General features: G+C 37.2%; 1 protein-coding gene across 2 annotated transcripts in view; it reads right to left on the bottom strand.

Moving 5' to 3' along the window:
• Positions 1-17,553, bottom strand: part of kiaa2012 (KIAA2012 ortholog) — a 31,581-nt gene extending 14,028 nt beyond the window's left edge. For both annotated transcript variants that reach the window (XM_077217113.1, XM_077217114.1), the window contains exons 1-14: positions 17,471-17,553; positions 17,022-17,154; positions 16,663-16,929; positions 13,956-14,070; positions 12,349-12,489; positions 11,745-11,911; positions 11,157-11,343; positions 10,895-11,028; positions 10,042-10,228; positions 9,779-9,940; positions 8,289-8,450; positions 7,104-7,235; positions 6,659-6,736; positions 441-508 (exon numbers count right to left, since the gene is read on the bottom strand). In XM_077217113.1, coding sequence (XP_077073228.1) covers positions 441-508; positions 6,659-6,736; positions 7,104-7,235; positions 8,289-8,450; positions 9,779-9,940; positions 10,042-10,228; positions 10,895-11,028; positions 11,157-11,343; positions 11,745-11,911; positions 12,349-12,489; positions 13,956-14,070; positions 16,663-16,929; positions 17,022-17,123 — 1,902 coding nt within the window. In that variant the 5' untranslated portion in view covers positions 17,124-17,154; positions 17,471-17,553. The remainder of the gene's footprint in view (positions 1-440; positions 509-6,658; positions 6,737-7,103; positions 7,236-8,288; positions 8,451-9,778; positions 9,941-10,041; positions 10,229-10,894; positions 11,029-11,156; positions 11,344-11,744; positions 11,912-12,348; positions 12,490-13,955; positions 14,071-16,662; positions 16,930-17,021; positions 17,155-17,470) is intronic.
• Positions 17,554-17,817: the final 264 nt, after the last annotated feature.

Here is a 17,817-nt window from a genome sequence, read left to right as displayed (position 1 = left end):
GTTTTTGCCAATGCTCTGTACAATGTTAAGGATCACACGGGATGGAAAACTTCTCTGATGCCAAAAAAGCACTTAGAAATGTCCTTGAATTATCAAAAAAGACAAAATCAATGTAACAATAGATTGCACCATATGTTGCTTGATTTAATAACAACTACTAGTCAACACATGCTGTGCTCCACACTGAAGTATAATACAAATATGTCTGCATAATGGAAATGTCTTTAATTTGGGAACATAACTGGCTTTGATTCAAAGAGATTAATCTGGCTTTGCTATATTGAGGTGGAGTGCACTGAACTGTAGTTCATGGTTAATTCCTTCTCTCTCACTGTGAAATATTTCATACTAGATTATAAAAGTGTCTCTCTGACTCTCAGCAGATATAGTGCAATGTTTTGTGATCCAGGCAGGATGGAAGGGTGTGCTTGAGGTCATACCTTGTGACTAGAGTCAAGCTGTTCCATGTTAGAAGTAGTTTCTTCAGATGTACTAGTGGTGACTTCCTCTGCAAACAGAAAAAGTATGTTTCTGCATGACTTTTTAAAGGAGTTAAAGGGAACACTTTAGTTTAGGGTGCAATTATCCCTATTAACTAGTTGCTTATTAGCATGAATATTAGTAGAATATTGCCTGTTTATTGGTACTTATAAACCAAATATCAATGCCTTATTCTGCATGACCATTTTCCTTATCCTACCCAATAACTAAACTTGACAACCTTACTATTAATAAGCAGTAATCAGGAGTTTATTGAGACAAAAGTCATAGTTAATAGTGAAAATTGGACCCTAATCTAAAGTGTGACCAAAAAATTTATACTTTTATTCAGTCAGGAAGGATGCATTGATTTAATGAAAAGCTACAGTAAAGATTCATAATTTTACAAACTATTTCTATTTCAAATAAATTGTGTTCTTTTGAACTTTCTGTTCATCGAAGCATGCTGAAAAACATCATGTTTTCCACAAAAATGTTAAGCAGCACAACTGTTTTCAACATTGATAATATTAAGAAATGTTTCTTTAGAAGCAAACAAGCATATTAGAATAATTTCTGCAGGATCATGTGACACTGAAGACTGGAGCAATGATGCTGAAAATTCATCTTTGCCATCACAAGAATAAATGTTAAAATATATTAAAATAGAGATATTTTAAATTGTAATAATATTTTACAAAAACATATTTTTTATGAGCATAACACGAAAGTAAACAAAAAATTGTTTTTGAGCATAAGAGACAAAAACATTTAGAAAAAAATCTTACAGACAGTAGTGTATTATAAGTGGCTCAAGAATACTTTTTGTGGTTCTAGATGCAATAAGAAAGATAGCCTGTGTTCTGCAGTCATTCTGCATCCTGGGAGGTTCATACTTACAAGTTTAGAAATCGTAATGGCTATGTAATATGCAGTCAAGTGATTTTCTTTGGAATGAAATGGACTCACTGGACTATTTGACTTCTTGACAAAGACAGTTCTTTTTAGTGCTCATTCAACAAAATAAGAAGCCGAAGAGTAAACATTGCACATTAGGTATTTCACTGATATTTCGTCTGTAATTTGCCTTTATCGTGTCAGTTGAAATAAACCAACTAAATTAATCGCAATCAACTGTAAACAAGATGGCAAAATAAATTGTACCATCAACATTCACTATCATAGATTGTTATGATCAATACCAGTTTTCTTCGGCCACTTCTTGACACACACCTTGGAAAGTCAGGTCTGGTAAATCTCCCACTGGTAATTATGACCTCATGGTAGTGCTCAGCTTGTAAATACAATTATTCTGACATGACTGAGTTGTCGCAAGACAAAGTTTAGTATGCTTGCGTCGTGGATGAACCTCATGGAAAAGTGCTGTATTCCACCAGGGGGCACAACTGACTTAAGCCCGTCCCAAACATGATCGTTCACAAAAACCTCAACAGCACATGACAGCAGCATGATAACATGCTGAATGTATTTATAATAGTATGTTTATATGTCTAGTCATTTCTCAGTCAAATCTTTTTGTCTGAGAAAATAGTTCTGAAGTTACTGTGCGGTTTGATTTAGGTTGTAGAATAGCAACCGCAGCTTCTCAGTTTGCTACTTGTTCAATGTATTTTGCTGGCACGTTTATTCTCACACAAACGTTCTAATGCCAGATTTCTGTCTTCTGCATTAAACCATGAGACAGCGAGCATGTTTAGTGTCCTGCTGTAGGATCTGCAGTGTTTTCACAGCCTGTGTACCAGCAACCGGCCTATAGTCGGGACACAGAGCGGCTAGTTATTTTGCACCCCTGCACCAGTCACTGATGGTTTATTTTTCAGCAAGTCTGTCTGCTTTAATGGGTTCCAGCGCTGCTTTGATGTCAATGAGGCAAAGAAACGGGCGTGTGAAGGAGATAGACAGTACGAGGGAGCGAGTTTAACTGAAGGAGGATGGAAAGAGCCTCACATGTTCGCCTGTAAGGCAGTGTTAATGCAGCAGAGACCCCATCATCAGGAGAGAAGGGCTGCCTTTGGTTCCACATTCTTGCTGTGCGCTGTGAGTGGGACCTCTGCTCTGTCTCTCCACACCCCACTCACCTTCCTCGCCCTCTGATCTTACCCACCCAGCCACTGCAATTATTCATCCTGCATGACACAATTCCTGCCCAAAAGCAACAGGAATGCTCTTCTGCTTGCTTTCTCGTTCTCTTTTTTATTTTATTTTGTCTGTCTCACTGGTCACTAGATTTGTTTCAGCTGGATTTGCACTTGTTTTTTTACATATAAAATATAATATAAAACATTATTTCTGTCATGACAACTCTCTGAGAGATTGGCATGGTAATTGATATGACAAAGTTAATGTATTTGGTCTTGGCGGAATAGATCTGCTACGCTGCTGCTGTTGATTATTGCTGCTGCTGCTGCAGAGCAAGTACGTTACATAGACTTACACTCCTGCCAATACTCTACATTCACAGACATGCTGTTTTGAGCATGTAAGATATGCTTCTGCTACACATGTAACATACATGAAGTAACCCCCGTAGCAGATCTATATAGGTGGAGCTAGGGAAGGTGGAGGGTTTCTGAAGAGACTGACTGCTAACTGCAAACCATGCCAGGTATTTGAATGTTGAGCAGCAAGCTCATTGGCTGCTGATGCCATAGCAACCAATCAGCTGCGTTATGTAGATAACGATGTGATCACCAACAAATAAGGACCAATCAACCTGCGCCATCTAGAGTTTCATAACAGAACTTTGTGTCAATTGTTAGTTACCTCACTATTATTACTAGTAGTTAAAGTCAGCAAAAACTCTAAATTGACAAATCATATTTTTTATGGAATATAGCAGTATTTATAATAAATGACTTATGCATGCACATCATTATTATTATTTTTTAATTAATGTGCCGTCGTAATCTTTGATCAAAATAACTTCTCTCTCTTGCAGTGACTTCTGTTTTCTGATGATGTGTGTGGCGAACAGGACGGCCGAGGGACGTGAGAGAATGGCGCGAGGCCGGTGGTGCGATTGATAATGAGCAACACCTGTGAGCACACCGGTCTCGCATCTCTCACGGAGGAGCGGAAGCATAAAGGAGGAGCGACGACGTTGATGATCGAGAGAGGAACAGGCCTGATTTTAGTTGTGTTTTTGTATTTGTGTTTTATTTTAGCCAGCAGCCCCTCGCGGACGACTGCTGGCTTACTCAAAATAAACATAACGGCCAGCAGCCCCTCGCGGACGACTGCTGGCTAAAATAAAACACAAATACAAAAACACAACTAAAATCAGGCCTGTTCCTCTCTCGATCATCAACGTCGTCGCTCCTCCTTTATGCTTCCGCTCCTCCGTGAGAGATGCGAGACCGGTGTGCTCACAGGTGTTGCTCATTATCAATCGCACCACCGGCCTCGCGCCATTCTCTCACGTCCCTCGGCCGTCCTGTTCGCCACAATGTGTTTACTGGCGAGAGGGCGGGATCAACCTGTCACTCACATGACATCACAGCAACAGCAAACCACAATGATCCAATAAATTCCCAATGGACAAAATCAAGTTCCGCCCTACATTTTGTCTTGTTGGAGAAGCCGTTTAACTCAAAAAGATGTCTCTATAGGGAAGAAAAGACTATCGTGACTTCCATTTCATGCCGACTTTAAACTGGTCACACTTATCCGTTATTAAATATGAGATTGTCAACTAAACTGTTGGATTAATGTAGCTCATTATTTTGATCTCTCCATTTTTTTTCCTTCACAAAAGACATTCATGAATAAAAACCTGCACAAAATTTGCAGCGGAAGTCTAGAATGACTACAATGTTTTTACTACATCAATAGAATCTTATTTGCGATATCAGCCTTGGGTCAAAATAAATAAATGTTTCTACAAATGGTACTGAAAAAAATCCACTTAATTAATAAGCTTCACAAAGCAGGGGATCATTGCTGCCTCTTGTTTTCACATTTCTTCCTTCTCTTCTGCTGGCGGAGGGTCCATCTGTAATGAACGCCGTCATGAATGCCGTCTCCAGCATTCCAGACACCCCAGAATGCTATGTGGCACCTCTGAACACTCCTTACTATTTTCAGCAACCAACTTGTTAGCACATTGTCAATGTCCAGACAGACAAGCATAAAACATCCCAGAATAAGCACAAGGACACACGTATTGGCATTTGGTTTTAGGTTAACGTAAAGAGCTGTCTGCAGCACTAATGTTAATGGATGGATAGCCTGCTGTAACACACATCTGGCTGTTTTGTAGCCCAAACTTAGCTTTGACTGAAATATATCAGTATGAGTTTTACTAGAACTTGAAGAAAAATGGTCACACTTTATATAAGATGTTTTAACTACTATATACTTACATAAAAAAAAAAGTATAATGTATTTATTGTGTTCATGCTGTATTTCAAGAGACTTCTGCTGCTATTGAGGTGGGATACGGGTATACGGATATATATGGATAACAGATACGGGTGAGATCAGGGACAGGTTTTGTAGCATGGGTACATTTAAGAATGGGTTAAAATGTAAGGGAAGGGTTAACTGTAGTTAAAGATGCAATCACATAAATTAATTACTGATGTAATTACATGCAGCTAATTATAATAATATAAGTACAATGTAAAAACGTGTATGTATCCAATAAGTGCATTACACCAAATTATTAATTTAAACGTTAACTAGTAGTTAAAGACACCTGTAGGACCAAAATAAAAACTAATAACAAAATAGTACTCTCACAGTACCATAGTACAATGATGGTATCAGATAGTTATGCTGCGGCGGTATTTGGATATATATCATGGTATGGGGCTGTTGCCCTCGTGATGATAGCCATTTGCTCCAACAGTCTTTATTTAGAAAGTGTCTGTTTCAGAAGAGGCCTGGATAAAGGAAAGGGGCGAATGAAGAGAGCGCTTACATGGCGAGCAGATGGAGGAGGGGGTTTGGTGGGCTAAGGCGGGTCGGTGGGGGTTGAGTTTCTGACCAGTGACAGGATAAAGGAAACAGAGCAGCTCCATAGGTCAGCTTGAGAAAACACAGCCTCTGTCAGTCACACAGACTCCTGGGCCGGGATTAGGCCTCAGTCTGGGGGGGAGATCGGGTTTCTCTGTCCGGGATACCTCACTGCTGCAAACCACTACCAGATGTGGAGCAGCCAGCATGATAGCGGGAGGGGGCAGCGTGCGCTTTATATGCATATTTGTGTGTTTCATTGTACTGTACTATTTTTACTCATATTTTGCTTGTTAGGGCCCATATGAGATGAGTTTGAGGATGGGATTAATAAAAAAATAAAAAAAAAAGTTGGTTATGTAAAAATGCAAATTTGCTGAAAGGATCTTAAGTGAATCCATACCCCAAGACATCTACAGCTACAGATAGAAACTCATATAAAAGAGTAGCCAAATAATATAATTGTACAATGAATGTTATTATATTATATTATATTATATTATATTATATTATATTATATTATATTATATTATATTATATTATATTATATTATATTATACCTGATTATTAATACTAGTACATCATATTTTTATATGAATATTATTAACAATTATTATTAAAATATGAATTCCACTACCATTCAAAAGTTTGGGGTCAGATTTTTGCTAAAATACTTTTATTCAACAACAGTGAAGATATTTATAATGATTTCTATTTCAAATAAATGCTGTTTCGTCAAAGAATTAATCTTTTTGAATTTATTTTTTTCTATTAATCATGGAATCCTGAATTATTTTTTTTATCATTGTTTCAAGTTTTAAGCAGCACATCTATTTTCATCTTTGATTATAATAAGAAATGTTTCTAGGCTGCAAATCAGCATATCAGAATGATCATGTGACACTGAAGACTGGAGTAATGATGCTGAAAATTCAGCTTCACATCACAGGAATAAATTGCATTTTAAAATACAATTAAAACAGAAAACAGCTATTCTAAACTGTATATGTTTTCTCTTTTTTTAACAAATGCAGCATTGGTGAGCATAAGATACTTCTCTCCAAAGCATTTAAAAAATCTTACCAAACCCAAACATGTGAATAGTAGTGTAATTGAATGTATATTGTTTCATATTAACCATGTTCGATAATAAATCTGCACAGAGTAACTTTTCCCTGTGCTTTGTATAGGAAAGTCTAACCTTCATCTGTGGTGTGGTCCTGTATAATGATAGTCCACGGCTGTTTCAAATCTCCCTCAGAAGTCACAACCTTAAGAACTGGAAACAAAGAGGTACATTCTTCATGTTAGCATCATCTCTGTCAGTTACGGACCTCCTCTGCTCTCTATTTTTGTTTTGTCTGCTGTGTTTCCCCTTCAGAGTACCTTAATTTGACCTGAACTATTACACAGCATCTACTCTGTCCTTGTGATATACTAATACAGACTCCCCTGACAACAAGTTACATTTACAGCATAATAACTAATAACACACGTCGTTGAGAATAACATCTTGTGAACATTTAAATGCGTTTCTTTTCCCTTTTCTTTAAGAGCCCAATGCTAGCAAAAGCCAGTACAGACACTACTGTGTTCTGTGTTTATTTGGTTGAGCACAATATAAAACCAAGTAAAGCCTCGATTACCGTGACCTTGTGTGACATCACCCTTTATTGGGTGGTCCTCGGTGTCAACTGCGGGATCCCAGAGAGACAAGCGTATGATTTCACCATCAGGACCCATTATTAAGGTGCCCAATGCTTTGCCTCCCTCCCATTCTGAAAACACACAGATTCAAACAGACAGACTTGACAAACCTAAAAAGGGAAAAAAAGTTGAGATTGCTCTATATAGAGGGGCTCCAAGATGAATCGGACACTTGGGCCACATGTAAAAATGCATACAGTACATGTCATTGCACGAGACATATCAGACAGTGTCACAGAAATATGTTGTCAAATGGCATTTTCGTATTTAATATGAGGATAATCTCAATATTCGGCATTTAACGTAATGTTTACACGTAAATTGTTGTATGTTCGAGTATTTGCTGAAATGCACTATATTGACGAATCAAAAGCATCTACATAAAAAAGGTTTTTAGCATGCACATCTTTAGAAGCAAATATCTTTCTAAAGCAATCCTTTAAATTTATATTATAAATAAATTTTCTATATTAACATTTTAAAATTATGTTGATATAGACTAGTACAGTTTGAGCAAGTACACTAATTGTATAAAATCTATATACTGGTTAAATTTAACTATACAAATACATCTATAATATGAATCTTATATTTATTTATAAAATATTATATATTGTAATATTATGTAAACATTTATTTATTAATTTATTGTATGTATTATATATATATATATATATATATATATATATATATATATATATATATTGTTTGAGTTTATACGATAACTATATACACTCAAAAATATCTATGTAATGGTAAAATGAAACTATAAAAATATATATTTAATGCAACTGCATTTAGTTATTAAATATTATACATTTAATAATTAATTAAATAATAATAATTTATGTTAGTTGTATAGACTCAAAGAAAGACTAAATGATATTATGGTCAAATCTAACTATACAAATATATCTATAATATATATTTATTTATTAAATATTATACAATGTAATACATATGATATTGTTTTTTTACTTTATGAAGGATTAACCCTTGACCTGCTTGTCACCGGGCCGGGTATACCCTAGACTCTAGACAGAGTGCCCAGCTAAAAATTGGCCTGCTTTTCTTGGTACTTGTTTTGAACCGTCTTTAACCGTCTTTATGGAGCATCCGGCTACCTCTGAGCTCCGGAGGAAGACAGCCTCTAGTGTTTCCTGTCTGTGCTTCTGTCGTGTCTGCAGGGTCATGTAGTTTTGGTCTGTACACAGCCATTGAGCTCTGTTTACCAGGACCCCTCCGGCCCACCAGGGGTGGCAATGGACCAAGGGGGGGATGTTGATCTGAGGGAATTAAAGGAAAAGAATTCACTTCAGACTGAACCAGAAATGACTGCAGAAATTCTCATAGAGGCTTGTTTTGCCTGGGTCCCAGAGCGCTAGTGGACAACTGAACCTTAGCCTCTGTGTTGTCTGTATTTACCGTATCAGCCCATAAGATCTCCCACCAACCCCTGTCCTCACTCCCCACCGCTCTGCCTGTCTAAAAACTTCATTTAGCTGCAGCCAAGCACTAGCCGAGCCACACATGAAGAGGTGCTTGGCCCTCAGAGGGGGGCTTTGCTCTACCAGCACGACTTCACTGTATGAGCCACGGCAGGCCTGGAGCGTCCAGCTTATTTAAGCTCTGGATGAGGATAGTATGTGTGAACTAATGAGAAGAGGAAAGGCGGTCAGCAGCATGAAAAATGAGATGGTTAAAAATGAGAAAGAGTTATTACAAATTGGCAAGACTTTAAATTAAAGTTTAACTCTCATTAATATGCATTAGGGTTTTTGAATCAAGTTTTTGAATACGTCCTTTATTCGCTATTGTGACGTTTATCAGAGTGAAACGGCGGGACTTGATTTTGTCCATTGGGAATTGATTGGATGGCTGTGATTTGCTACTGCTGTGATGTCATTTGAGTGCTGCAAGAGAGAGGGGTAGTTATTTTGATTAAAGATTTCGAGGGAACATGCATTTAAAAAATAAATAAATTATACACATGGTCTAATCCGAAGTCATTTATAATAAATACTGAAATATTCCATGAAAAAAATAATGATTTCATGGTGACTAACATTTTAAGTGCTATAAATTAACATTAGTAATGCATGAGTGAGACCCGCCAGTACACCTCAATACTTAACTTATTTTTTAAATGTAACAAATACCCCGAAAGTACATTCAAACCATATTCATTTATAACTGTTATTATAAAATTCAAGCTGGATCACATGAATCCAGACTCACAGTCTTGGCAGTGTTCTTATATTTTTTCATCACTTGACCAGTTTTCAATACCGTAGTGCTGTTGACTTTCAGGATGAGTCATTTTGAGTTCTGCGCCCAGGTGCTCTTACAATATGAATTTCAGTAATATTATCTTTTGAAAATGTTTGACATGTTTTTGAGTTTGAATTGAATTGCAGCACCACTTTTTGAATTTGTCAGGTAATGCTTCAGTTGTACAGCACTGGGCATAAAGGTTGATTCTTAAAAAGATCAAATCACAAAAACGATCTTGCTATAATGGATTGTTTTTGTTGTATTTCTTTCAGCATATGTTGTGAGTCATATCAGCAGCCACACTGTGTAAAATCTAAAAAAGAAATAAATATATCACTACCTCCCTTTTCTAGACAGTCAGACCACGTGATGTGCCCGAGGTCCATCTCTGTAATCCTGCACTTGCTGTCAGAGAGAGGGTCCTGTCTTCTTTGGTCGAGTCCCTCTGCATGCAGATTACCATATGGCTTACGCTCCTGAACAGGGGTCCTATAAAGTTCATCTAAGGCACAATAAAGAAAGAATGGTAAAATGTGGTATAATAAACTAAGCCATTATGCAAATGTACTTGTTGGTAAAAGTGTACAATGTGATGTGGCATACCATCCGGCTGATGGGTGTCTGTATGTTCTGTTTGTGCAGAGAAAAGCAGCAGCACTTTCCTGTGCACGTGGCTCTCTGAGGGGTTTTCATGTGTAGTTCCCACTTTGATGCCAGGGAGATGTACGTGTAGTTCTCGTTGTGGTAAATTCTCACAGCTCTTTTTTTTATCTGTTATTTCCGGTTTATTCTTCAAGACAATCCCAAAAAAATTACATCATTTGTATGCACTTATATCAACATTTCAACAAAAATAATAAGCAGCAGAACATTAATAATAATTCAAATCGAGCAACAAATCAGCATATTAGAATGAATTTGAAGGATCAAGTGACACTGAACACTGGAGTAATGATGCTGAAAATTCAGCATTTTAAAATCTAAAGAAACCATTTATTTAAATTTTTTGTAATAATATTTCACAATATTAGCATTTAAAAATGTGGTGAGGAACATGATTGCAAATGAGGAAAATGATAAGCAATTTATCATGCAAGATTAAAAAATATTCATATCCTCTTGTGGAAGAGTAATTGAGAGTAGAACAGAAGCTAGAGCAGATGTTAAAATGCAGAAAAGTACAGAAAAGAGAGCACAAGGTGACAATTTTTTTTAGTTTTATTTATAACAAAGAGTCATTTTGAGGTTTGGGCTTGAATAAGAGCCACAGGTGTTCTTACAATACATATTTCAGTAATATACTAGGTGTTTTCCCTTTTGAAAATGTTTGGGAGTTCAAGAAGCTGTCAAGAAGTTAAAGCTGCAGTCCGTAGTTTTTTCTTTTTAGGGTAATGGTTGAGATAAATGTGTCTTAAGCCATTTCTTGCAGTGTTATTACCAAATACCGAATTCTTACCATTTTTGAAGTAATGTCACAGTCTGAGTTGACCAGCGGGCTCTGGTTAATGGGTGGTAAGTGGAAGACAGTGAAGCTGGGATCTGTTTCTATATTCACTCTCCTCTCGTGAGTTTCACCTCCAGAATATCTCACTAAAGCAAACACAGTTTTGCAGAACATACTTATCAAATTTATGACTTCAGACTCGTATCTGGATGTCATATGTGGATTTTATGGACTTAAAATGGTCCGCTAAATACTGATGTTGTTCTTGTCTTACTCTGGCGGGATCCCTCCATGTGTCCACCGTAGTAGTTGACCCGTGAGAGTGGGCTGTATTCCATAGACGAATCCACATACACTGACCTTAGAGGGCACGTCTCTGCAACACCATTTCCACTCTCCATCCGAGTGCGCTTCCCACGGCCATTTAGATCCTTCAGATGGTCGATAAGATGTGGGAGTATCTGGTATATTTCAAAGCAAAATAATGAAAAGCTCTTTAGCTAAGTTTTGAAGTTATGGTCGTGTAAATCATTTAGACATTTGATCAAATTCACATGTACAGTATTTCATCGTAGCATTTCTGGTCTCCGTTTTTCATTGTAAAGGTTCAAAAGCCAAATACTTCACATAAACAACAGTATATTACATCAGTGACAAAGATTAACCAAGAAAAATTAAATCAGATGCTGTTAAAGGTCAGATGTTTATTTATGAGTAGACCTTTCCAAGTGTCTGGTCTTATGATGCCAAAAGCACAGTGTCAATTATATGGTTAGAGGGAATTCAGGTCACTGTTAGGAAACAGACGAAAAGAGCCAGAGCAACATGTACTAATGATGATTATTCTTGTTATTGGACTCACTGTTTTATTTTCAGTCTGATGTGCAGGTTCTGTTTCAGGGACTGGACTCATCTGAGCTCTCCATGTGTCAACCGCTATCCTAAGACTCCTATCCTGTCCTTTTCTCTCTTTCGGTTTCTCTCTCAGTTCATCTTTCTGTACTTTAGTCTTAAAGGTCATTTGTTCATCTGGAATCAAGATTGATTTTGACATTAGGTTAAAGCAAAACCGTTATTCTCTGTATCCAATTATGTTTCACAGCAAGCAGAAGCTGCTCACAGAAGAAGCTGCTTGAAATTCAAATGGTTTACATTTCACTTTTTACTTCCCTTTGGCAATGGGAAAGTAAAATCCAAACTAAGAGCTGTAAGTCCCAACATGAATGGAGCGCATTCTGAGGCAGGTATCTGATATGTGTTAAAGATCTTAAAGATGTAAACATTCACTCTCTGAATGGACTTCAACTAAACACTGGCAACATTTTGTTTTTTTTGCCTTTCTGCATTGTGTTCACTTGCATTGCTGTGCTGCACAGGATGTTGTTGATCTAATCAAGAACTGCTTTTGAATAGTCAATGTTTATCTGATTGTTAGTGTCATTTGTGTTAGATTTCATGAACTATACCTGGTGCAGCATGAGTTTCCTCATGGATTTGTACATGTACCAAACCCTCCGTTATGGGCGGCAAAGGGCCAAGGGTGGTCCTGTTGGGTCGAGGGGAACAGAGGAAATGTGGCTGGTATCTGACCGGTCCAGCTTTTTCTCCTGAAACACAATGAGATTTATAATTTTATGATAGATATGGGATTCAAATGTTCTGTTTGCATATAAAAGTGTTTGCATATAAATGTGTCTTTGCAGTGCGTGGACACAACCACCATACAATGAAAAAAATCCATTCACTCCTTTTTTTTATCCTCAAAAAACCTAAACACTCTCAATAATCAAGCCGTTTGGATTTTCTAAGCAATATGATGCCATATTGCTCATGGTCCACCCACGACTGTTGACGGACTGTCCCGTATTAGCATATTTCCATTTGTATACTTTCTGCTGAGCAGGTTGCCATGGCAGCACTTTACTGTCTCGTATTGACACGCCCCCATAAAAGAGAGGGGTGGGGTGGGCAGTTGTTCATTATCATTTAAAGAGACATGCACCAAAGTCTTTCACAACTAGGTTTAAGAGGTATAACCAGTTTAGATGGAAAGGATCTCAAGCTGACTAGTTGAAGACGTTACTGTAGCCATAGACAAGGTACTTCCTTGAAATTAAATTCCACCACAGCGCTACAACAACCATAATGGCCAATTTACAATAGATAATGCTATACAATGAACTCTGTTAGAGTGCTACATGTGGCCATTTATCTGTTCAATGAAATACGTTAGCTGTTGAGTAATAAAAACATCATCTCCGTGCCGCTTTTACAACATTTCAAATCTCAATCTCAAGTCAAGTCAAGCTATTGTTGATTCTCGTTTTATAACAAGCCTTTTCGTATTCTCTATTTGCCAGCAGACTCTCCTCTGTCCAGCGTGGTGATTCCTCAAAGATTGGAGATTTAGCATGCTTAATGTAAACCTTTCTCGCTAACATTTGTCACTCCCACACCACATACTGTACACGTCAAAGTAGCCATTTTGACGAGACACGCAGGGGTGAGTATTATAAACACTTAGAATAGGCTCACCATAATGAATCAGGGTAAGACAAAAACACTTTTGTAAGGATTCATGTATTGACTCATTTAAATGTTGTTAATTTTGAATATGTCTTCAGTGTCACATGGTCCTTCAGAAAACATAATAATATGCTGATCTGCTGCTCAAGAAACATGTCTAATTATTATCAATGTTGAAAACAGTTGTGCTGCTTAACATTTTTTTGGAAATAATGAGAAAAAATCAAATCAAAAAAAAAATTTTGATTAGATGTCAAGATTTAAATGTAAAAATGGCTAAGTTTATTCTGTTCCTCACAAAAAGCTATTGCGTTGTTTCAATAGAATTGGAATATAGCCATAAGTCATATGGAAAGTTTTTTATGATACTGGTGTTTTTTTTAAATGACTTAATTATTATAAATTATGTTAAATGTAACATGAACAATACTGTAAAAGCATTTTTTGCCCTTAATAAACCTGTCTATGAATAAATAAATACAAATTCTAAGCCTATAAAATATTTTAAAAGGTTGACCAGAGTGTTTAAATGTTTAAAAATCCTCACCTTTAATCTGGTTTAGATTATAGTTCTCTTCTCTTCTTCTCTGGATGTTCTGTGTAACATGTTTAGTATCTGGCAATAAGCGATGCGTTACACCAGCAAAAGATCCAACTTTTGCCTAAAAGAAACAAAGAATCATATATAAAAAGAACGTGTTTGATTTTCACATCTTCATTATTTCTTAGGCCTCTACAAAAACACGGAACTGTTCCACATTATCTCTAAATATCTCTTTTGAAACCTCTCAAACATGATGTTCACCTTCTTTCAAGGTTCACTTATTTTCAAAGTTCCTCCTATTTGTATTAAACGTCAATTGAAAATGAAAATGTGAATGCCAAGCTGGAAGTCACACTGGAATTCTTTTGGATGCAATACCTTGCAATTTTTTTCAAAAGAATATAAAAGAGCTGAAATGTTTTGATCTCCTGGGTTGAACATTTAACAATAATAAAGGGATACCAGGTGCTAGACATCAATGCTTTGAAATCAGTTACCATGAAATCAAAATGGAATATTGCCGTATTTATTATAAATTATTTTCCCATGCACATCTTTTTTTATTATTCATTTGCCCCCGTAAACAAAACATCTTGCCCTCCCTCTTGTAGGGATATCACTTCTTTTCCCTGATGCATGTTTACTGGCGTTGCATTTTTTTCTCTTGTTCCCATATAGGAAAGAAAAGACTTCCATTTCATGCCAACTTTAATTTTGTTATAATTTGTTTGCTATTTGTCTTTTCAGTTTAGTTTTTGTTCTTTCAAAGTTTAAGTTTATTTCATTTTATTACAGGTTCTGTATTTTAGGAGTGCCAAACAAATGTTGAAAGCAGGTGGGTTATAAAGGTTTCAAGTTTTATAAAATTGCTTCAAAGATTAATTTTAGTCAGTTTTGTTTGGAGTTGTGTTGGTTCTGATTATTTTAGTCATTTAGATTTGTTGAAAATAACTGGTGTTATGTTTATAATTATGAGCATTATCTGTTTGAATTCAGCTGGCTTTGCTGAGGATGACTATGGCGGCCATTTTTGAGTCTCTGGAGCACACCTGTGTTGTTTTCATTCTGCTGCAGTTGAACGTGACAGATCGAGACTTCACACAGGCCACCCATACCGAAGACCCTTCTTCCTGGATTCCCTCCAAATCCCTGTCCAAACCCTCATGTCTATGAGGTAAACACACTGATTACTGCATTCAGCTCTCATCACCTGGATCATTCCCCCTTTGCCCCGAGATTGACATTTCAGTCACATACTGCAGCAATTTGTCCATGCCATTGAAGTTGCCCTTTTCCTGCTGATCACAGTTTTTCTTCTGATGGTTCATGCGGGTTTATGTTTGGATGATAGAAGATGGACATTGTGAAACGGAAGCCACCATGGAGTTTACGTTTCTCATTCAAGATGCACACCTGATTTGGTGATTCTATTGATCTCCTTCCGCATCGACAGATGATTTTCGGGGGTGCAGAGAGAGGACGGATTAATGTGCATATAATGAGGGAACAGTCAAGGGCTGTGGACCATTAGCAGATTGTGGTGGACGGGAATTGGATAGATGGTGGACTGTGTGCTTATGTAAAATCCCTCAGGACACCTTTATTAAGATTTGCAGCTCACATCTCACAGAGGTCCAAAGGAGCATTATGGGTAAATCACCAGTTTGATTGACCTGGAATGTGTGGAAATTGAAGACACCTTGAGGACTGACCGTGTGTGTGTGTGTCTGTGTGTGTGTGTGTGTGTGTGTGTGTGTGTGTGTTGCGTACCGACGGCAGTGTTATCTCCCTTGTCCAGGTGCAGTTTTAAACGCTCAGTGAAAGATTATGAAGTGAAATGTAAAATGAACATACCACATTTCACCTAGTTGACTTCATGATGGTGTTACCTCTCTGGCCAGAGTATTGGTTCGCCAAAGAGGGCCGGTAAACTAATACTACCACAGAGTCTGTCACCCTGACCTGAACCTGAGTTTCAACTTTTCTAGGCAGTAAAATTTTGGAAGATTTACTGTGTACTGGCCTGTCCTTCAAGTTTATGTCCCACCTCTCTTGCTCTCTGGCAATCAGGAGGCAACTTCAGGCAGAGCTGCACAATAGTCCATTTGTAGTAGATCTGGGCCTCTTAACTGAAGAAATTTGACAGATAACGAACTGTTTCATGCAGTACTTGGTCATGTACGTGTGTGTAACCTGGTACATTAATCAGACGACTGTTTTCAGTATCTAATGTTTTTTAAACTTGACCATTAAATCTTTATATCCGGAACAGTAAATCTGAGTGATTTTTCCAGAAATACATCACCTGCAAACAGCATTAACATTATTGTGTGTAACACCCACTAAATACAATTACATTTATTGAAATGGATTTTATTTTTAATAGTTACCCTTACATTGAATTGCATTAATGTGCTTTTACAAGTATATTTTTTAATTTCTTTTTTACACTAGGGGGAGACGGTACACTTTAAAAAAATTTACTAAGTCAAATTTACTCAAACTGACGTGACAAGTTTTGGATTTTGAACTCAAATTTATACGTTTTAAAAAATGACAAAAGTAATCCATTGTTTCGACTATTTGTGAGTTGAAACAAAGGATATCTTCATGTTTAGTTGAGTTTACTCATGTTTTTAAGGCATTTTAAGGCAAATGTTTTACAGTGAAGGGTAATAGTATTATTCTTTCTTCTATTTCACAAATTTACCTTATTTTTTCCAAAGGCCAAAATTGCTCCAGTCAGGTCTTGCAGTGTGTGCAGCTTCTCAACTTCCTGTTTTGGGCAGCTAGGAGCCTTTCTCTTCCTGTTAACCTGGCCAGATTGGCATGCCAGTGCGAGATCTTCTGAATAAAGAATAAGAGGCCCTCTCCTTGTACTGTAAGTCTTAGGTGGCGCCGGCTCTAGGCCTCCAAAAAAACGCCCACTGCTCGTAAGACGCAGCAGTGAAGGCTGAGATTTCCAGTTGAAGTAGTCCTAGTTAGGAAAATATCATATTTCTATTGACTATTCTATTGCGTACTCATTGAAACTGGCCTTATATAGACACATATGTAAGAAACATGTACCTCTGGTTCAAAACAGACCTCCAGTCTTCCATCATTACCATCTTCATCGGGCACAATTTGGCCGTACCCACGACTCAGCAATGACAGGACAAAATCTTTCATTGTGACGCTGGTAATGTTCTTTGAATGAATGCTGAAAAAGTACATGTACATGTGTTTTTAAAATCACAAAGGCCTTTTTAATTTGTAATATTCTTATTATATATAGCAATTTTATCACTGTTAAAAAAAGGTTGCTGTCTGACATTTTTAAGTACAGTCAACTTGGATGTTTAAGTCATTTCAACTTAAATTATATAAGACTTAAAATAATGAGTTAAATATTGTATAACTTATAAAAAGGTTGAAAATAAAGCAATGGAAAAACGTATTCATATAATTAGTTTTCAAAGAAAGTCAAAAGTCAGCGATTTTCACAGTTGTTCAACACTGTTTTTTGTTTCTCGTACCTCAGCTTGTGGCCCAGCAGCACCCCTCTCTTCAGCGACCACTTCTCTTTACCTCAGAATGCATTTGCGTGTTTGTTCAGCATCTCCGCAGCTGCTTTTACATACTAAGAATAATTTCGGCCCAAGTTACGAATGGCTGTGTTTGCTGAGCTTTGGTGTTGCTAGGCTGTCCACAGCTCCTCGGCAGAGCACTGTTTTCTTGTTTCCTTGGTTGCAACCAAGCACTTACCCCCTCCTGGTCAGGCCAGCAACTCTGACTACCTTTGCTAAACCCATCCTAAAATACAAACAAAAGGAGACAGGCACGTCCTGTCATATGCCCAGTACAGCACATCCCTAATTAGTGT

The sequence above is a fragment of the Siphateles boraxobius genome, unplaced genomic scaffold, assembly GCF_051911475.1.
Source record: "Siphateles boraxobius isolate OS27281-9 unplaced genomic scaffold, OSU_SipBor_1 7, whole genome shotgun sequence".
In the NCBI taxonomy this organism is placed as follows: domain Eukaryota; kingdom Metazoa; phylum Chordata; class Actinopteri; order Cypriniformes; family Leuciscidae; genus Siphateles; species Siphateles boraxobius.
Note: the sequence above shows the minus strand (reverse complement) of the source record. Positions and strands in the feature narration are given on the sequence as shown.